This window comes from Dinoponera quadriceps, unplaced genomic scaffold (genome assembly GCF_001313825.1).
Source record: "Dinoponera quadriceps isolate SergipeBrazil2010 unplaced genomic scaffold, ASM131382v1 scaffold13686, whole genome shotgun sequence".
NCBI classification, from domain to species: domain Eukaryota; kingdom Metazoa; phylum Arthropoda; class Insecta; order Hymenoptera; family Formicidae; genus Dinoponera; species Dinoponera quadriceps.
In genome coordinates, this window is record NW_014567423.1 from 27,684 (window position 1) to 49,836 (window position 22,153).

A 22,153-nucleotide genomic window follows, 5' to 3' on the forward strand; every position below is an offset into this window, starting at 1 on the left:
CTCGTCCCGCCATTATCCGGATGTGGAAGTGGACCAGCACCGAGATATCCGTCGTAGTCGTTGTTTCCGCATGACGATTCGCTCGCGCGACAACTTCCGGCCGTGGTGTAATGTGAGCGAGCGGAGTTGTTAGCTCAGTCAGCTGCTCATCCTCGACCTATGCGGCTATTCTCGATCCTTGCTCAGATCGGACGGCAAATCGCAGGTGGACAACGCCGTCGTGGGCGACCGCGCGGTTGGCGACGATAAGGTGGTCATCCTGGAGCTCACCGCCGGCAAGGACAATCCCGCCGCGCTCATCGCGACGTTTAATGGTATCGTGATGAACGGCTGGCTCGACTGCGACGAGTTCACCGATGCCACTGTACCTATAAGGAAGTTGCAAAGGAAAAGCAAATGAGACACTGCGCTTCGCCCTTCTTCCCATCCGGATCCTTCCGTGGACAATTGTTTTCTCGTTGTTTTTTTTTTATTCCGCGTCTAAACACGCGTTATCTTCAATAACGAATTATATTGCGCAAGATCTACCGTTTTCTCTATATGAAGCCGACGACATATGACAACGTGTTGTTAAAGGAAGTAGAAAGATTTGGAAAACTTGGAAAGTAAGTAAAATTTTACTCGTTACTACATATACACTCGGAGAAAGAATTAGCTGTTGGACTGCTGACAGATTGCTTATTGGGAAAATCACATTCCCGATTAAAATGTATTATATATATATTTTTTAAATAGAAACTATATTTGAAGTGTTAGTGTACGTTGCCATTTATCCAGATAGCCAAATCGGCGCAAACAGATATCAAGCAGAGTTTGCAACAAATTTTTAATGATAGAAAGGCAACAAATCTAACACAGAATTTATTCTATTAGACTATATATTACCAAACTGCTGCAAGAAATGCAACGGAACCTGCTGACATGCAATGCCAGCAAATTGATGGCAGAAACTGAGCAGAATTTGCAGAAATCTGAACGGCAGATTGGTAGCAGAAACTGGGCATATCCTGATGCAAGCAATTTGACGATAGGCTATCGCCAAAACATGACCTGAATGCGGACACAGATGGCTGTGATTTTGGTACGGGATTCTGATCAAATTTGTGGTTAATCTGCACGCAGCATCTGCGAACAATTTGCTTACTGAGTACCTGATTTAATGCTATATCGTATTTGTAAAACACATGCTTAAACACTGATGAATTCGAATCTCCTCTGCATCGTGAATGTTACCTTAGGTAACTACACCATTTTGTCCATTAATATAAACAAGTTTCATATTGTCTATATATACTACAAAGAGGGAGATAGAGAGGAGGTGGGTGGGAGGGAGGGNTAAATGTTCATGCTAATAATTTCAGTTAATAAAGTTATACCTTGTATAAGCAAATGTATTTTACGTCCAATACCCAACTTTTTAGCAATAACAGTGAACTTCGAACTAACTACTATGAGATTTAGCTGCTATTATTAAGTCATTTCTTTGAATGTAGGAATTAATCAAATACCTTTTTATAAGCTATTTATACCACATATTAAAAATATGTTCAGAAATAAAGCCTTTTTCTTAATATACGATATAATTTTTTTAGTAAATAATAAACTTATATAGGGTCCCTTAACATCGCCATTGAAAATCTGAAACTCTCCAATTATATTACATAAAAAATGCCGACTGTATCACTCGCAATCCTTGCAAACCCTGCAATAATAATATACACCGTGGAGAGGACCATGGGCTGCAGCAATATACTAATATTTTTTACATTTCTTAAATATATTTCTGTTGGTATTTGTAAGTTATTTATCTGTTAGTATTGTAAGTTATTTATCTTACAAGAATTAAAAGGATATTGTATTCAATTAAATTCTATATCTTTAGTAACGAATGAAATTTTATCGATTTTTCGCAAATTTAAGGAGACAGCGGAACTTTGAATACGAGGTGCGTTAAATCACTTGCTCGTATTAATAACTCTTTCACTCGAGAATCGACATTTATATCATTTAAAATGTTTAAACACCTCTTATATCCGTCATTAAACATTGCTGCACTTAAATACGCAGCTACTTGCGCAACTTTACAGAGCATTTACATTTATAAGCAATTTTCCATAGTAATAAATGGAAACTTTCGTTCGAATTCTACATAAAATTTCCTAACAATCTCTTAAGACATATTTACGATATAAAATGCTGGTATAGTGAAATTTTTGTTTTACAACATATATCTAGAAATTTGAGCATACGCTTCTTTTGTTTTTTAACTGTGAAAATTGTAGTTTTCAATATTTTTCAGTTCAACAAATGGCAAAACACTATCCTAAGAGATTGTCCTATGAGAAATCCAAAAAACAATTTTCATTTCAAAGGTCCAAATGTCCCCTTAAGCTTCTCTAACCCCTTAACGCGTCACAAAACGCTGTGCATTTATTTTCGTATTATAGGCGGCTGTAATGACCGGTTTATTAGCATTATGTAAAATTATTAGTCACAATTTCGCGCCTGACACGCAATTATATTTGCCGGATGTCGTCGGTGATTCAGACACGTCGAGAGAAGCGATTTCCGCGAGTCTCGTCTGATATTCAGTCTATGTCATGGTGAAATCGACAACTTTTGTTTCGTTTTTTTTTCCTCTCAAATCGCGTGCGAAATCCAAGAGTCGCCGTAAGGACATTTCGAAAGGTGCGCACGGCGGCGCGCATTATTACGTAAAGTCCGCGTTCTTCGCGGCGGCGAGAAGAAACCTACCTCCGTCTTGAGATATTTGCACCGGTTGCCCGTTTTGTCCTATGCCGAGCAAGACTCCTGGACTGGGCGAATAAATGACACTCTGAGGCATCTGGTACATAATCCCTGCAGAGAACGAAGGCACATTTCCTAGGAAACCAAAGAGCAATTGAGCATGTGAGAGTAGCCATAGACGCCGGGAATTGACGTGCGGGGAAGATTTGTGTACCTCTTCGTAAATTCTAAGTGCATTCCCGAAATTTCTCGGAGTAGAATCCCACTCAAAATAAGTGAAAAATAGCAACATTTTCAGTCAAAGCGACAGTGAAGAAACCGTCATTCGAAATCGCAAAAGTGAATGTTGCTTAGAATGGAATTATGAATCCATACGAGCGAATGTTCTAATCGATTGAAGTGAATTTGTTTCCGTGACGATAGAATACATCAGATTCATTCATTAAAAATATTCACTCGATGATTTAAAGTGGAGGACTCACTCTATGGAGTGAAAAATCACTTGAATTCCTGTGATTCGACTATCACTCTTTTTCGAGTGGAATTTCACCTTAAGAAATTCAGAGAGTACGTTCTACGTCAAATTGCGGCTCGAATGTATCGCATTGTAAATATAGGGAATTGACGAGTCGAAGAACAACGTCTGTCGAATATCAATGGTTTTGTTTGAACCGATCGTTTAATATCGCATACAAATTTATATCGTATTGTGTCGTAACGATAACAAACGATGTGAAATATACGAAGAGGCTTCAAGTGTGCACCGAAATGGTGAAATTTATCATTCGATATAACGTTAAACTCGTTCTCTCTTTGCGCAGATGTAGGTGCGTCGTGAAGAAAAACTTAGGAATGACGGCCGAGGTGGTTCGAATCCAGACCACCCAGGTGCGAAACTGCGCTCTGATTCACCGTATTTCCTATTTAATATAAATTACTGCATCACATATGCATGTTTCTCTGAAAAACACGGTAACTTTTCATGGTGTGAAAACGCCGAGAGGAGAAACAATCTCTGCGTCTGATTGTTCGATCATTGATTGAGAATTTGAATTGGCGATTTTGATATTGTTTTAGTTGAGAAAAAGGCGCATTAAAAAAAATGTATTCGTTTTTGATTATCGAATGATCATTAGATCTTTAATAGTCGATTAATTGAAGTTTCGTAAAGATTTCGTTAAAATGAAGCGTAACACATATTACGAGTGCGTGCAGCATATATGTGCGAAACAAAAGTGCTGTTGCATCATTAAAATCAGTCGATAGCACCATAATTGGAGTGAATTTCCCTAATTCAATAACAATATTATTGGAACTAATATTCAAATTACTAGCTTTCTCCGGTCGGTTTTTCTATTTATAAATAACAAATTAAAAAATTCTTAAATAAATTTAAAAATATAAGAATTATTACATAATAGTAGTGTACAGATTGAAAGATTTTTTTTATACATATGTGTAATACAATTATTTTATTATTGAGATTATGTATCAGGAAAAGTAGAACATATAATCCCCTTAGATCGGAAGATTGAAATAGGTTGTTTTGAATATTTATACGAATTTAATAATCGAAATATCGGCAGCATTAAAATGAAATCTGTTGAATTAAAGGTTCAAGAGACAAATTAATAATATCAGTACAGTCAAAATAACATTGAAAATGTCGACTCAACACGGGCAAAACAGGTCGTCTCTCTCTCTTTCTCTCTCTCTGTGCAATAGCCTCCTGGAGAAACAACCATTCCCTACTTAATGTGACTCGCGTGTCCATCCGTACGAGATCCCGTACTAATAGAATCTCGCACGCGTCTTCGTTATACTGCGGGGATATATAAGTGTTCGATATGATCGAGTTCGTGGCCGGCGAGGACAACGATCACGATGACGGGTCGGCCGGATGGGGCGAGTCGCGAAAAAAAAGCGCGCGCGATCGCGCTGCGGCGATCGGTAGCACGAATGGCATCTACGCGACACATTAGCATCGATATTTATGTGTACACCTGCATCGGTAGCTCCGACGAAGAGCGGCTTTCGACCGGATCCTACTTCCCAGTTAGGCAGCGCGTTGTCGTCTAAGTTTGGTCATCGTCGGTCGTACCGACTCCTTACGGACTCCCTACACGGATAACCCCGTCATCGCTCGCACGCCTTTCGCATTTTAAACGTCCTCTCTCTCTCCCACCGCCTTCGCTCCCTCCTTCACCACCTTCTCCTCCCTTCTATCTTTTCTTACACTCTGCTCCGTTTCCTCTTCGTCTCACCGTCTCTATCTCTGCCATCGGTGTCTGTGTTTACGGTGTCTCTATTCGCTTATCTGAGCTACAGAAATCGTCTGCCCAACCAGCTATTCGTTATCAGCGCGCGATGGGATCAAACGCGACGCGAATGATAATCAGTGATAATTAGAGACCGGAACTGTCATCAGTAGCGTTCGATTTTTCTCACGAGTCAATCGGTTATATATATATATATATATATACACACACAGAGAAAGAAGGATGTTCGCTATCTTTTGACAAGCTCGATCGTTTCATTTGTCCAATTAAGGAACGGATAGGAATCGAATGTAGAACGAACCGCACACACCACAGACCAATGTTTCACCCTGATTGTCGGACGAGTGTTTGTTTGCGACGCGATCGTAAAACTCAGGACGACTTTCACCGAACTCTTATTAAGTTAACCGATGAATAATAATAAAAATTGTCAACGCCAACTTTCATTCGAGGCGATAAGAGAAAAATTAATCATTTCTATCTATGCACCAATGGAATAATTTTTCCCGGTGTAGATCCGGACTAAATAGTTTAATCGGGCTTTGGTAAAGGTCACTCGGTGAGACAAAACTTAGCAGGAAACGTTCATCTGAATTTGGTCGGCTATTCTAATTACAAGCATGGGTGAAAAAGGAGCATCTAACTACAATAGTTGCGTGTGAGACTCACCCGAGTGACTCTTGTTGGCGAGGTCCTTAGAGGCGACGGGAGAGTCGCCGTCGCTGGTGTCACCGTCGCTTTCATTGGCGCAAACATCGGATTTGGGTGACGCGCCATCCTCCTGAAACGAAGAAGCGGTAGCTTAAATTACCGAAAATTGCGCGAGTGAGACGATCCGAGAACCGACGAACGCATCCACTTTTTCTCACGTAGTGAAGGATCCGAACGACGAGTAAATGTACCAACAAACGGAAATGTAACTGTCTATAAACGTACGCGTGGACCTACCTGTCGAGCAACAGTGTATCAATGTTACAATTTCTCGCTCAACGATATATGTTACGTTGGGAAAATTATAATATCAACGTGATATTATTGTTGTTTACTGAGCAGTTACCCACCACCTATCTATCTGGTAGAGTGAGCGAGAGAGACAGAAAGAGAAAGAGATACGCGAGCTTGTTCGCGCTCCTTATATGGCCATCTCGCAGACTCCTCTCGCGGAGATTCTCGCGAATTTACGGGCGCTCGGCCCTCGACGACTTTCTCCCTTCTTCCCTAGTCAAGATTGGCTACTGTTTGCGGCGTCATTTGCTGGTTAATTGCAACATTAATCGGTGCGCGCACCTTTCGACTACCGGTAGCAACATTTTATCACCGTGGTAAATCTCCGAAGTCAAAGCGAGCTTTTCCGCGCGACCCCATGTAAGAGAGGACGCGCGTCTTCATATTAATTAAATCGTTCGATCTAAGCGAAGGTCAAGAGATGATCCATGCGGAGCGCGTCGTCGTGGCTGAGGGTGGTAGATATACCGATTGGAAAGCTCGCGAAAGCCTCGTTCCGTCTGGACGATGACACTGGTTCGCAGCAGTTTACCGAGAGTGTAGCGTGTGTGTGCAGTAGAGAAGGTGCGACAAAAAGCAACATTCCTGACTCTTAAGTCGGACTCTATATAAGTGTCTGCCATCGTGAACATTGCCTGTATATGGCGACAACCGGGCTTTGACAAAGGTGACCGTATATGGAACTCCGCTTCCACCTTCCGTGCTCGCATACGTGCGTGCGTGCGTGCGTATACGCGGCCTCCCTCCTCTTCGGCCTGTACTTTTTCTCTCTCTTTTCGTCTACCTCTCACCTTCTCTCTCTTTCCCTCACTGTCGCACTCTTTCCGTGCTGGCGAGAGAGTGGATACACCTGGATGCGCGTTTTCTTCGTCCGCAACCCCGTGATGAACGAACGGCCGCTTTATTCAGTTCATAAATCGTGCTTTGACCTCACCGGGATATCCTTCAGATTCCCTCAGACTCCTCCGGTACCGAAAGCTCCGCGCTTCCGGACAGCAGTCGCGCCATCTACCAAATCAGTGGGCCGGAAGGAGGGGAGAGCTGACACCCCTTCGAGCTTCCGGTGAACGACCGGTGCGTCAAAAAAGCTGTTCCTCATAATGACGAGTACCGATTCGTTTCAGAGAGTCCCGCCGCACACACCGGCCGGTGTTTTTCTGCTGGACCACCGATTAGAAAATATTTTACGTTAAATTAGCCAATCGCCGATGTGGGCTATCTTGCCCGCTCGTTAGCGAAACGTCTTTTTTGTCGCGCGGAATGTAGAACGATCTTATCATGGCAGACGTGTGAAGGTGAGAAGTACGGCTTTCTTCGCGCAGGATACGAGGCAGCTTGCACAACGTGTCGAGTCTTCTTACCCTCCGACTCGGCCATTCGTTACCGAACTTCATCCGCGAGAGAAACTCTGTGAGAGCGCCTGTGTACGGAATGAAATCATGAAAACATACAAACGCATGATCGTTTTGTATTTGGAGATACAATGCTTGTGCAATAATTACTCTTACTATTAACGTTCCCTATATATATCGGAAATAGTGAAGAGCATGCGATAAAGATTATCAGCGCTCATCATAAGCATAATGAAATTAAGTAACGGTGCATTCTGCTTCTTCGATTTGTCGCGACGATATTCCTCTTAACGATTTTTAATCCTTTCAACAGTTTACTTTCATCAACACGATGTCGTCGTTGAAATGATCACGTTAAACGTAGAAATCGAGGCGCTTTTTCTCTCTCTCTCTCTCTCTCTCTCTCTCGTACGATCGGAGCGCAAACCTACCTTACACGTTTTTTTCCCTCCGCATATCTTTTGTTTCGTTTTTACGAATTTAGAGAGGGGGTGAATTTTAATTATTTCAGAAAGAAAAGAAAAAATATATATATCTTTCTCTTGACGCACGTTACGGTGCGTTTCTGGATCACTGATCTGAATATGAGTCTCGAATCGAGTTGTCAAAAGTGGGTCGACACAGTCCGCTAATGTTTGAACTTTGAAAACGGGTGTCGCCACTTGAGAGTGACGAAGATATCAGCTGTGAAAATTCTCTTTGAATTAGTTGCAAGTTTCCGAGCGATTTTTGGAGATACCTACCTGGTACCTGGTTATCACGATTGTGCGAAACATCATGACATCGTGATAATGTTGAGCACAATGAGAATCTATCAGCGCAAAAATGATAAGATTCGAGACCGACTACAGTAATCGTAGGGACTATATTATCGAAGGAGGTTGTATGTATGTGTGTGTGTGCGTGTGTATAGCGTAAAAATATATAAATATTATCACAGTATTTTACAGTTACGCTGTATGTACACAAATTACGATACAAACTAATCATGAAAGCCGCATTACTCGCAGATTATCGTTAAGATCATATTATCAATAATTATTATTTGTACTCTGCAATGTCGACGCGGGGGGAGGGGGATAGATTACAGTTTTCATACATCTATTTGATCGAGTCTGTAAAAAAGTATCGCTCTACCTTCTCTAGGCTATCCATTCCCGTCATTTGCTCTTACTTGCTCTCGTCGGCTCATCTCTTCAAACACGATATAATACAGATATCAACAAAAAATACATACACACATACGCATGCACAATGTCGATGGATGGTATGTGTCACGCTCCGTAAAGGATCGGGGAAATGCGGATGCGGCAGGAAGGATTAAATTAAAAGATAGTCTAAATACTAGCTACTTATTCTACGAAAAAAGGCAATCCAAGATACTACACATGCCACTTGCGGTACAACACTTTGCACAAGAGGAAGAGGAGGATAAGGGGAGGTACAACAAACTGGACACAACAAGGAAAAATGCGCAACTTTCAAGCGTGCACCGCCGGTTTCGCCCGGCCTCGCACCCACGCCACTTATGTCGGTTTATTCGCAATACGGAAAGTACGTCTCCCTTAAGTGTACCGGAAGAACAAAATATCTAAAAAATATTTATTTCGGTGGATACTAATAACACATTTTTACACTGAGAAAACTTTTTGTTTTACTGTTTTTGTTTTTACTGAGAGAGAAATATATATTTTCTTAAATCTATAGTTTTACATTTGTTAAAGCAATTGTTCGCTTTATTTAAATCAAAGAATCTAGAGAGAGATTTAAATATGTTATTAATATCCGCCGAATAAATATTTCTTCATTTTTCAGATATTTTTTTCTCTCAGTGTAATAAAGAAGTGGAATCAAATATTGCCTGACTTCTGACAATGGGAATTCTTGGAGCGCCTCCCACAAACAAAGAATCGTATCAGGGAACCCGCCGATCCTCCCTCGCGATGCAAACGCGATATATACGTGAGATATACATGATACGAAAGGAATATCTGCGTGATCAACATCGTTTATGCGAGCGATATGTACACGCCTCGTTTGCATTCTCCTAATAAATAAGAAAATTCGACGTCAAAAAATATCAACAACCTCGCGGCTCAATAAATACAATTTAAGTTAAGTAAAAAAAAAAAATGAGAAAAAATCTATAAAAGAAAATCAAGAGAGAAAGAATGAGAGAGCTGTTGAACGAACGGACGAATATTTAATAACGTGCGCGAATCGCCACAGAGTAATTCGTCGCACAAATTACGCTATGCGGCTAACTTACGATATAATTAATTGGTAAAAAGATATACCTCTCTCTCTTTCTCGCGAAACACGAGCGTTATGTATGCACGATGACTCTCGTTGATGCGCCCGTCAATTTCGTCGAGCGCACCGAACTTTGGAGTTCGCACGAACGAACTCTCACCGTAAAGACGACCGTTCCGTCGAGTCTCACGATTCGTATCTCCATCAGGCATCTCCGAGATCTCGTCGATCATCGATAACGATCGAACTGCGATCTCCGTCGCCCCCAACATATCATATTCATCCTTCAATTTGGACGATGCCGCGTCCCTTTCGCGATTTACTTCCGGTTTTACGAGAAAACGCAAAGTCGTTCGAAACGTGCGACGCATCCGCGCCGACTGGTATTACACGGATGCACGATATGTGCGCATGTTAAATATTTAAGTACGTGTTCAAATGGACTAGATTTGTGCATGGAATCGGCGTATATGCGTCACGTACGACCGACTCTGAAGAATATTCGATCGTTGTCTTACTTGCCGATTCCTTCCGCGTCCACCGTATATCAATTTAATAAACATCATACGCGTGACTCTCTTTCTACCGTCATACACACACGCACACGCGCGCGCACGCACGCACGCACGCACGCACGCACGCACGCACGGCACACACACACACACACACACGCGCGCGCGCGGCTGATGGGCACAGCGATCTGAAGGGAAATTACGTCGGTGGATGTATACGACGTCGAAAGAGAAATTATTATATTTAAGTATCCGAAAGCCATACGTGGCCTCACGTCAGCGAGCGCTAAAATAGTTGCGCATCCCGAGAAGAAGAACGTGATTAGATTGCAAAAAACTAACGTCGTTTAGGATATCGTTGCGATCGAAAGGATGAAATTTTACCGCGAAACGCTATCACACCACTGGACGATCACTCCCCTGAAAATTAGATTTTCTCTCTCTCTCTCTCTCTCTCTCTCTCTCTCTAAATTTCTCGGGGTGAAATCTCGCTCAAAATGAGTGAAAAGTTCGGCGATATTTTCACTCGAAATTGCGAATGTTTCACTCAGAGCGAATTCCGACTCTATACGAGGGAATTTTTCAATCGATTGTTCCTGTAAACAATTCATTCTTTAGAATATTTGCACTCTTTCGACGATACAGAGTGGAAGATTCACTCCGCATGAATGAAATGTTGCTCGAATTCGGCGATCACTTCGTTCTTTCGAATCAAAGCGAATTCGAGCGATGTGCTTATTCTCCGCTTTTGTACGAATAAATTGCACAGACTCTCTCGCAAGTAAAAACGATAATCAGAGGTGAGTATTCGGATTTGACGCGGAATGAACGGCGTACTACCGTTGAGGGTGCGAGTGCGACATATGGGGATGATAGGCGGCGTGATGCGGAGGCAGGGGCGAAGGGCAGGACTGCTGATAAGGGCCAGCGGCGAGCATGGGCCCCGGGCTTGAACACGGGACGAGGTGCGAGCTCGGCGAGGCCGCGTGAGCGTGCGCTATCAGGTGCGCGTGCTGCGCGTGCTGCGAGCCCGGCGGCGGCGGTGGCGGCGGTGGCGGCGGCGGCGGATGGGGCCCCGTCGGGCCCCCCGCTGGCCCGCTACCAGGCCCGGTCGGATAACCGCCGTGCAGCGTACCACCGTGCGGCGAGCCGTACACCAGTTGCCTTACTTTCTGCTCGTCGTCGGCGATGTTGTACGTCAGCTCGGTCTCCTCGAAGCCGGTCGCCGACATTCTCTGGTCGCCGGACGAGCCCGACGGCGGCGGGTCCGGGCTGTTCAGGCACGTCTGGATCAACGCTTTGCCGGCCTCGCTCGTGATCATCGGCTGCAGTTTGCGCGTCGCGAACGTGTACACGTGGCCGGTCTCGCTCGCCACCAGCAGCATCACCTGAGTGCCGGTCAGTGTCGACAGTTCGTACGCCTGCAAGCCACAAGTTCAGCGTGTCCGTTAAACAATTGGATCCGATTACATATTCGAGAACGTCACTTGAAAACAAACCATTTGCTTACAAAAATCTCGATTTCCTCTCTATTAGCGTGATATTCATTTTTCTGTGAAAAAGGGTAAAACTTTTCCCGTATATTTAACAAGATAAAATTATGCCGACCATCCAGCAGAACTCGACTTACGTTAGTCCCTTACTTTATTAGTGCGTCTTGTTCGACGTTGCTTAGAAATCAACTGATTTATCTACTTACAAAAATGCTAATTTTTCGCATCTTGTTTTTATTTACATATCGCCTCTGTTAAATATATAATATTTTTCTATTTACTTTCTTCTTTATAAGAAAGAGAGAGAGACGTTTTTTCTCGTATACTTAATAAAGTAATATTATCCTGAGCAGATTCGATTCGAGAGTTGATCCCTCTTGCTTTATGCGCGCGATTTGTTCAACGGATCAGCCGTTTGGGGATGAATCTTATCCGACACTCGGATATTTTCTCTATATCTGGACGATTTAGGAAACTGATGCTCCGTATCGAAATAATAGAGCTTGATAATAATGGAGCTTGATGAAATTTGAAACAGATCAATCGTTATTATTTAACGTTAATGCGAAACGTCAGACACTGGAAAATGAGAACACAGAAGATGAGAAAAAAAATTATTTGCGCGCAAATGGAAGCATGTTACAAATGTACAAATTAAATAGCGTGACGACCAAAGGAAGATAAGAACGATAACTACATCGCACGAGACTCGCATGAGACGTAAACGTAACATTGCAACGCTTATAAATATTCATAGAGACAGAAGCGACCATATTAACATGCTCTAAATTATGTTGATAATAGGTCACATCGTATTCATATTATTCTGGGAAGGACGCAGTGTTCTCATGCTACTTTTAGTAATGCTAATGGAGATATGAGAGAAAAACATCCATTCTGCCGACAAATCAATATCAGCCACTTATACAATTTCTTCGGATTGAATATACGAGGGCGATCCGATAAGTACTTAGCCTACAAAAGAAAAACGAAAATTTTGGAAAAGTGGCGATTTATTTCTCAACATACTCTCCTTTTAGCTCGATACACTTGACCCAGCGATGCTCCAACTTCTTTAACCCATCTGAAAAATACGTTTTCTCGAAGTCTATAAAGTAGGCCTCCGTGGCGGCGATGACCTCCTCATTCGGCCAAATTGGTCGAATTGGACTACGAACTGCTGCCCCATTCACCGTATTCTCCAGATTTGGCCCCGTACGACTTTTTTTTGTTTCCAAACTTGAAAAAGTCACTCGCCGGGCAGAAATTTGAGTCGAATGAGGAGATCATCGCCGCCACGGAGGCCTTTGCATACTTCGAGAAAACGTATTTTTCAGATGGGTTAAAGAAGTTGGAGCATCGCTGGGTCAAGTGTATCGAGCTAAAAGGAGAGTATGTTGAGAAATAAATCGCCACTTTTCCAAAATTTTCGTTTTTCTTTTGTAGGCTAAGTACTTATCGGACTGCCCTCGTATAAGCTTGTCGGTTAATCTGTGGCGTTACGAGTATAATGCCCGCCTCTGATACAACTGGAAGTCGATGTTATCTACAGGTACGACAGGTACGTTCTATGCGAGAAAAGTCTCGTAATTGTCGAGCTACTGTGCGCCTAATAAATATGTAATATTTCAGAGGGTTCAGTAAGAATATTACGATCGTGTAATTAAGTTCGCAAAAAGTATCTAGTCCCGGAAAAGTATTAAAATTTTGTGCACTCAAAACACACATATTTTACCATTTTTTTTGTACGTGCTTTGTTTTCTTATGTTTCTTTGTGAAAATGAAATATAATATGTTAATAATAGCTAGCATACACACATAAATACATCGTAGGAAGTGGGAGGAATAACAATTACGAAATTTTCCTCTCGTGCAGCTAAATAGAATTATACGATAAACGAATAGATCATATTCAGCTGAGCTAGCTCGATTAAATTGGCTATGTTTATTGCTGTTAACATATTATGTATTACAGAACTAAATATATAAGAGAAATATACAATTACTAAAGTATATTTTTATAAATATAGCTTTTCTATTAAACAAAAGATATCTGTTTATAATAGTAAGGATAAGACAACATGTTGGAAACGATGCAAAAAGAGAAATAAAGAGAAAAAAGAGAAAGCGATTCGACATTAATATAATCGTTTTTTAAACAGTTAATTTAATTTAAAGCTATTCAGCTTGACAAATACATGCTATAAAGAGTATGTTAAGATTTTTTTTTTAAAAAGAGAGAGAAAGTGCAATTATTTCGATAATTTTCTCGCGACTTTACAAATAATTAAGTTGCGCGATTGTCTTCGCGACTTCATAACAACGTATATAAATCAACCACGGTTCTTACTCCCGGATCATATCCGAAAAGCAACATATCTGCAGCGAATTTATATCCTCCTCCTAACAATAATATCACGATTATCGAATCTCAGTGCTGCCATCCAGTCACATTTACATTCCCAGATTTATCTTTGGGTAACTTAACATACAACACGTTCTTTTCATAATACGAGATGGCAAAAATATATAAAGAATACCTATATTTTACAAATTTAATGGCAGCTCAGGAAAATAGTGACCCACCGATAATGAATTTTTTAGTGACTTGTAAAAAAAAAAAATGACTGAATGGTAGCGCTGGAATCTCAGTTATCGAATTTCGGCTTCAATTCCGGAAGCCAATACATTGCAGACTTGTCGGCACATGTGCGAAAACGACTTAAATGTTTATTTAAGTGCGCATACTTTCTAATCGTGACCGGTCTCGCGCACCGTGCGCGATATGAGATAAATACGAAAGACTAGAGTCGCATAGTGGGCGAAATTAGAAGAAAAAAAAAAAAAGAGGAAGAAATGCTTTTTGCTAAAATCATAATCTATGATATTTATGCATTATCGTCGCGTCAATAAATTTCGTATTAGTTTAAATGTTATAACGTCGAAAAATTTGCTAATCAGTTCTATATATACTTTGTTTTGAACGATTAAAAAGTGAGAAAGAGTGATTGATTTAGAATTTCAGTATGTTGAGGACTCATAAAGTATGTTTCTTAAATCTTTATTTAATATTTTTAGTGCCCCGCTTTATAATCTCCGTTTGATTTCTTTGAGAAAATAATCTTTACATAATTTAGACATCAGTTAATAACTATAAGTCTTTGTTAATCTAGAAATACACATGTATTGTACTCATTGGCTATATTATTAATAATTAAAATTTGTTTTGTTGTTCTTTTTAGTCCTCCTTTTATATATAGCTACTATTTTTCAGAAAAGCAAAGTAACATTTTTTTCTCGCAGGAAGCTACATGAACTTCTGCACGATATAAGCTAATAGAGCAAAATCGAAAGAAATTTTTTAAAGACTTATTTAAACGATAAATCCAAGATTAATGATAAATTCAAGAAAGTGATTCCGATTCTGAAATATACAGTGATTAATCGAAAATGTATTACAAAATACATTATTATTGTTAATTAAGACACAGTCTTCAGTACATAGTTTGCAGTATGTTTTTCATTGTTTTACCGTTTAAATAGTAATTTATTTCCTTCTGTTTCAATTTCGTCCGCTGTGTGCCACAGTCGATGAGAGAAAAAATTGAAAATTTCTAAAGGTGCTCATCATCTTTTTTTGGATCGTGCTAAATGCTACCTCAGTATGGCGAACGAACGAGTGAACAGCCCTAGAAGCGCTAAGGGCTTTCACACACGAATTGCCGTAAACATAAGTAAATTTAGGCTCAAGAACCAACCAGGATATTGTTATAGATTTATGTATTCTAGGACCGATATTTATGGTCGAGTCTTATACAGGGTGTTCCAACAAGGAATAATCTTCGTGAGAACGTAGAACGGATTGAGGTGAACAAAAAACACGTACATTTTTGAGTTATTAATTAAATAAGCCTTTATATACGGCCATTTTCAATAATTAATAGCTGGAAATTTTGTGTGTTATTTACAAAATGGTACACTTTTTTGTTCACCTTAATCCGTTCTACATCCTCGCGAAGTTTGTGACTATTGGTCTGGGATTACTCTGTATATAAGATCGTCTTGAGGAAGTCTAGTGTTAATAAGGGGGAATAATCAGATCCTCCACACCGATTTCGCTGAAATCTTAATATGTTATGATACTAAGCCCAAAATCAATAAATAGGCAACTTTCAAGCATTCACGAGAAATTTGCACATGAAATTTCTCGCGTGCCGTAAATGTCGCTTATGAAAAAGAGCTAAATAGCGAGCGTGGTAGAGCGGCAAAGGCGGCGATCTGGAATGCTGCATATTGCGAGTTTTTTCAACTTTTTCTTTCAATTTTCGCAAAATGCTCATGTCAATGACGCATAAATTAACAAAAGACGCCCAATAATTAACAATTAGTCATAATTTACGTTTAATATTTCGTATTGGTATATTTGTATGCCTGTAATCGTAACTATAATTTCGACTAGCAACTGTGTAATAAAAAGGTCTAAAATACTTTCAAGAATGATCTTCGTTTCATTATGAGAAAGTGTACTTACCTGCGAATGATAGTCGTCGTAAAAACATTTAAAACAAAATATGTTTACACCGAATACATTGTATTCCATTTATCAATAGTTGTTCATCATCCTTCATTGTGCCAAATCTCTTTAAATGTGATCAGCCTTGTCTTTATAATACCTTAAGTGACCATTTCGGATGTGTTTCTGTAAGAACACTTTCTTTATAAGATAACGGAATCTAGTCTATCTTCATCTCTAATTGCTCTGCAGCGAAACCAAGATTTTTTCTCTATCAGGTTCTTCCTCGCACTATCCACTAAGATTTTATTCTTGTACAAGGTGTCTGAAACTTTTCTTGGGATATGCGACGTGCAGATAGAACGAAAAACTGGAACAAACTGAAAACGTGTAGCTGAACAGAAAAATTATATTTTGCCATTTTGCAAAATTCGCAATAAGGAATTAATTAATCTGTATGAGCTAATGATCGCACGAGAAACAATAGGCCGAACTCTATGCAAAGGAAAATGGCTTGCTTCTGAAAATATCTTAGCAACGATGAGCATCAACTGATTTCTAAGGACGGAGTAACGTAGCGAGCAGCGAGCTTTGCGAGCGGCTTTTGCATTTTTCCGAAATATTCTTTCCACTTATCCTATTATAAACGGTGATTACTACACTATTGATGTGAATCTAACAGCCAAAAAGTAAATAAAAGGCTACTTATGTCGTTATTTAAACCCAAGTCCCAAGTAGAAATTAAAGGGCAAATAAATTTGCGTAGTTGCGAAATATTCGAATCTCTCCAGTAAAAGGAAAACTTCTACAGTAATAGCGAAGCGTTGTTTGTTTATGTAATATTATGAATAAATAAAATCCCTTTTACATAAAAAAAAAATGTTAGACTTTTTATTATAATTGCTAGTCGAAATTATAGCTACGATTGCAGGCATATAAATATACTAATACGAAATATTAAACGTAAATTATGGTTAATTGTTAATTAATGGGCGTTTTGTGTTAATTTATGCGTTGCCTAGTCGTTCATTGAACATTCTGTAAAAATGAAAAAAACCAAATTCGAACGCGCAATATGCAGCATTCCAGATCGCCGCCTCTGCCATTTATTCGCCATTTACGTCGCTCGCTCTTAGTTCCTTTTCATAAGCGGCACTTACGGTGCGAGAAAATTTATATGTAAATACTTGAGAGTTGCGTCGTGCTACTTGCCTATTTATTTATTAGGACTTAGTATCACGACATATTAAAATTTCAGCGAAATCGGTGTGTGGGAAATCTGATCATTCCTTTGTAAATACTGCATTTTCAGAGATGCATCAAGAAGGCCGCTCGTGAATAACTTGATTATTTATATTTTCATTTACTATTTATCAAGCAAAATTTATCTTCTACACATTTATGTCATTACTAACCAAATAATAAATGTTAATTTGAAACGAAGCTGAAGTAAATATGTATTCGCAATATTACAAATATAAAAATATTATTGCTTTTTTTTTTATTATTAATGTTATATTTATGCATCAGTTGATCTAATAGAAATGTACAGATAATGGAAAGAAGTATATTAATATTTGAATATGTGCTTACATGTATATATATATCTTAAATATTATTATAACCTTCCACCACTCTATTTTCAAAACGAAACGGTGAAATGATTCCGAAACTCGTCTATACCTCTATATTAGTCTTTAATATTACAATAATTTTTCAAACATCCATTTTGTACACAAATTCCATTTTATACACAAATATGTCGAATTAGAAGAAATTTGATGTTTTATGTTTCTATGTTTGTACATGTACAAGTTTATAATGAAACATGTCGGTAATGATACGCTAAAGATTATTAATCATTACACATTGTTAATACGATTAACTCTTGTATCATATATATATATTACAGGTTCACCTTACATTTAGTCAAACGTTAGAAGTTCATCTTCAGATGGACTTAAGACAGTCTTAAATATAAAATCTGACTATGACTGCTATTCATAGGCTGCGGTCCTATTCACGTTTACAAAGTTGTAAGCGTCATTCTTTTTTTATCGTTGATTACACACCAAAGAGAGGTATAATGACGCTTACAGTATTGTAAGCGTGAATCGCTGACTGTAGCCGTAGTCAAATCTTATATTTCAAACCGTCTGAAATTCATTTTCAAATGTTTCGTAGCCAATGAAATAAATCCTATAGCATTTAAAAACGAATTTAAGACGATCTCAAATATAAAATCCGACTATGAATACCGGGCTATAAATACCTTAGGATACGACTGGTTGTAATCCTAGTTACACTTTCATCTTCTTTTAATACACAAATTTAAAGTAACGTCCTAATTGGTTCTTCATTCTAAATTGACGTCTCGTGTATACGATGGTTACGTCAATTAATGCGCGGAAGCTCCGTTCCTTGAATCACTCGTATGTGTGATTTTCGAACGACATTGAATAAACTTAAAAACAGTATTGCTCATTGGATATCACTCGCAAGTTACGAGTGATTGAAGAATCGATAGATCGCGGAAACGATATTATTTCCACAGACAACTCGTACTCGTTTCGCTCTCCCGGAGAAGCAACATACGGCCGCGCGCGGCTACCTCTCGCAAGACGGGATTACAAGAGCGCGTAAGCCGGTTGCTTGTGACAAATTCGATCACCTGCACTACGTCGAATTGATGCACGCCGAAAGCTGCTACACACGAAGCGGTTGTTTATATGAAAAAGCACTGAAAGCATTTTAAACCATTAAACACCTGACGATATTGTTTTCCAAATATATATACATTAATCGTTTCATCATCCGAGCGCTTTTGTTATATATTCGACGTGTAGCGGCCTTTAGAGTGCGCTAATCCTAAAATGGTCTTTTCAAGGGAAATTTGGCGGTGAGAGAAAAGGAACATACGAACCTTCTTCATGATACCGGTCTTCCTCTTGGAGAAGGTGGTGTACCGCCTGAGCTTATTGTCGATGTACTCCATTTTAATTTTCACCCGACCCTTGGTCTTCTTACCGTTCGAGGGTGGTGACTTCTTAGGCTGGCCTAGGCTGGTGAAGGACTCTTCGAGATTGTCGGGCACGCAGTCGCCGGGCATGCCGGGCATGCCTTGCGAGAGCCGGCCCGTGTTACCGTCGTCGTAGCAAACGTCGGACGTGGTGCGCTTGATACCCCGCTGCACGCCGACGCCTGGCGTCGCGGCGGCCATCATGGTGGCGCCACCGCGGCCTATTTGAGAAGCTGCCGCGAGCTGAGAGGTGGACGGTCGGCCGTAAATTTCCGTGCCAGCATCGCTGCCGATCATGCCTATGCTGCCGTAGCCGAGACTCGCGTACCGACCGTCTCTTCCGCCGCTAGGGTTGTCCATTACGAACGCGCGGCGCACATTTAATCCCTTGCCCGCTCGTCGTCTTTGCGTGCACGGAATCGCGTGCGGAACTCGGCGCAGTGTCTCCCACGTGATCGAGCATCTAGAGCGGCACACTAGTACAAAGCGCACCGTACGAGCGCTCACCGCGAACTGAATGCGCGCGCGGAGTATCGTAACTTGACCTACGTGCCTCCGCGTGTCACTGCGCGCCGCGGTCGCCCGTCCCCCCACTAGCGGGCCGCCGGCGCCGTGAAAAAGTAGTCCACGGTGCCGGCGGACCGGCCGTGCGATCGATAGCCGCGCCGAAATCGACCTGGAAAAATCGCGACCGGACCGAACTGCCGTATGCGGCCGTCGAATCGCCGGTACGGCCTTCCGTCGCGCCGATATTCGCCCGTTTCCACCGTCGCGCAGTGGTACACCGTGCACCCGAGAGGGCGTCCCCGGCTGCCATATTTAGAAGTAGACGTTACCATATTAGGGAAAGTTTGCCAAATATGGTGAACAGAGGTGGTCCTTCCTTTTCGAATAACCGCACCGCGCGCCGCTCCGAAACACCAATCCAACTGACAGTAGCGCTTCCTGCACGCCTTCCCGACCCCCTCTGGAACTGCCTGACGCTTCTGTACGTGACCGCGAATCGACGAGAGCGCGTCGTCCTCTCGTCTGTGAACCGTCCCGAGAGATCGATTTATATTCGCGTGTGTGCATGCTTTCTCTCTCAAGTCACCGAGATAGAATAATTACATATGGTTTCGGTCAATCTTTCTGTAATATCGATTATGCATATTTTTATTCAATATTCTTTACAGTTCTATATCACAGAGAATACATATTATGTAAGGTATTTCTAACAGCCTTGTTAACATAAACATCATTAAGGACAATAAAAAATTATAGCGCACTTACTGTGGAAGCAAAACATCTATTAGCATATTATCTTATTGAAGAAAAACATTCTTCGCAGTCCAATTTCACTCGCCGGATGCCATCGCATGAGCGTGAGTTACGAGAGTGTCGTGAATTTCACGTGCATACGCCACCTGCGCACGCACAGTCATCAAGAATTGTGGATATGTCAGAGCAGGCCCTTCCGGAGCACTGACCGAGTCGGTCCGTGTCGGTATAACAGACATCGGTAGATACCGTACTGAACTTGAATTCTGAGACAAACATTCCACGGAGGTCTTCAGATGTAGCTCTATCTGATCACAAATCGAATAGAATTCCTCCATATTTTTGTTGAAGCGATGATCGGGTTGATCTATTCCCTTCATGGATCCTACATCCACCAGACTGTTCTGATGCAGCGTTTGTGCTGCAGTTTTAAGAGCTATGGCTAAGGATTCTCTCAAAGGTCCTACTAGAGATTTTACTTTAGAAATATTGTCCAACTTTTCTTGTGTCTGTTGCTGTTGTTGTTGCTGCTGCTGCTGCTGTTGTTGTTGTTGCTGCTGCTGTTGTTGTTGCTGCTGCTGCTGCACTTGTTGCTGCTGTGTCTGTGACGCCTGCTGCTGATTCTGAGGCAATTGAGTATTCACTGACTGCGCCATCTGACCTACTCCGATAGCTCCTGATTGCTGAATCGGTGGGATGTTCATTGTAACCCTATGATAGAAATGTAGGAAAATTTAATGTGTTCAATTAACAAAGTGAACAATGACAAAAACATACACAATAATAAAACAAGGTGGGCTTTCTTACATGATGTCAATTAAAAATTATTACTTTCATTACTAGTCCGAATCAATTATGATAAATTTTGAAGAATTTACCTTAAACACAAAAAGTTCACTGGATATTTCTATATAAAAATTACTTTATTATTGTTTGTAGTTATTTAAAGGATTGTCTACATTAAAGGTAGTAACACTGCAAAGTACAGAGTAAGATTCTTTTCACCATAACACTAGGAGCAAACGAAATGGATTATTCTTATTTTCTATTCCCTACTTACTTCCAATGTAGACGCCCTTATTTGTTGCAGCTTACTTCCAATGTAAATTGTCCTTAAAAAATTTTTTTTTTAATTATCAATATAGATTTAACCTATAAACACTATATAGAAATTACATACACTCAAGCCTAGCTTATACGGAACTTTTCGATATTTTTTGTTTCGTATGATGTTAAAATTAATTTAGAATTTCAGATCTATAGCTAAAAGATAATACAAATGTTTCGTTCATAGATATCCGATGATAAAATACATACAGAATGATTCCCAAAGGGAAAATATTGATAAGGTTATGTATCTCTTAGGGCTTCCTCTCCTTTCCTTCAATGATAGAGATATAAGAATAGAGGGAACAAGCCTGTAAGTGGAAGTGATAGAGGCAAAGAGAGAGATGGATGCCGAGTGTCCTATCTGTCTCTTTCTAGTCGAGCGCTGTGATTGGTTGTTACAATGAGCCGCCAAGACGACCACGCGACGTCAGGAGGGGAGAAAGCAGCTAAAATTTCGTTTTGTAAATATGCGTGCACATGTGTGTAGAATTAAAATTCGTTAAATATTCGAACGTTAACAAAATAATAATTGGACGCGATTTGTTTAAAAATGAGGCATTGTTTGAAATGCAAGGCGGAGTCTTATCCTGGATGTAACCGCAGTTTTCA

The 22,153-nt window shown here is 40.5% G+C and overlaps 2 protein-coding genes across 8 annotated transcripts; both read right to left on the minus strand.

The window, feature by feature from the left end:
* Positions 1 to 6: 6 nt before the first annotated feature.
* LOC106751453 (serum response factor homolog) lies at positions 7 to 19,689 on the minus strand. 6 transcript variants are annotated; one of them, XM_014632344.1, is made up of 5 exons: positions 19,079 to 19,689; positions 11,319 to 11,570; positions 5,697 to 5,808; positions 2,755 to 2,883; positions 7 to 368 (listed from the first exon to the last, which is right to left on the minus strand). In XM_014632344.1, the coding sequence occupies exons 1-5, from the start codon at positions 19,532 to 19,534 to the stop codon at positions 166 to 168; spliced, it is 1,152 nt and encodes a 383-aa protein (XP_014487830.1). In that variant the 5' UTR covers positions 19,535 to 19,689; the 3' UTR covers positions 7 to 165. The 6 variants fall into 6 exon arrangements, with proteins under 6 accessions (XP_014487830.1, XP_014487832.1, XP_014487829.1 ...); XM_014632343.1 differs by lacking the exon at positions 7 to 368 and adding an exon at positions 389 to 1,125; XM_014632346.1 differs by lacking the exon at positions 2,755 to 2,883.
* Positions 19,690 to 20,311: 622 nt separating this feature from the next.
* LOC106751455 (mediator of RNA polymerase II transcription subunit 29) lies at positions 20,312 to 21,862 on the minus strand. 2 transcript variants are annotated; one of them, XM_014632349.1, is made up of 3 exons: positions 21,752 to 21,862; positions 21,495 to 21,546; positions 20,312 to 21,145 (listed from the first exon to the last, which is right to left on the minus strand). In XM_014632349.1, the coding sequence occupies exon 3, from the start codon at positions 21,136 to 21,138 to the stop codon at positions 20,512 to 20,514; it is 627 nt and encodes a 208-aa protein (XP_014487835.1). In that variant the 5' UTR covers positions 21,139 to 21,145; positions 21,495 to 21,546; positions 21,752 to 21,862; the 3' UTR covers positions 20,312 to 20,511. The 2 variants fall into 2 exon arrangements, with proteins under 2 accessions (XP_014487835.1, XP_014487836.1); XM_014632350.1 differs by lacking the exon at positions 21,752 to 21,862 and adding an exon at positions 21,615 to 21,742.
* Between the last annotated feature and the right edge of the window lie 291 nt (positions 21,863 to 22,153).

Bases quoted from the DNA above. Each gene is read 5' to 3' on its own strand.
- LOC106751453 (XM_014632343.1), bottom strand. From the start codon at position 19,534: ATGGACAACCCTAGCGGCGGAAGAGACGGTCGGTACGCGAGTCTCGGC. The intron at 11,571-19,078 runs GTTCGTATGTTC...TGTGGCTTGCAG, and splicing joins AGACCGGTATCATGAAGAAG to GCGTACGAACTGTCGACACT. The intron at 5,809-11,318 runs GTAAGGCAACTG...TCTTCGTTTCAG, and splicing joins TCGCCGACGACGAGCAGAAA to GAGGATGGCGCGTCACCCAA.
- LOC106751455 (XM_014632349.1), bottom strand. From the start codon at position 21,138: ATGAACATCCCACCGATTCAGCAATCAGGAGCTATCGGAGTAGGTCAG.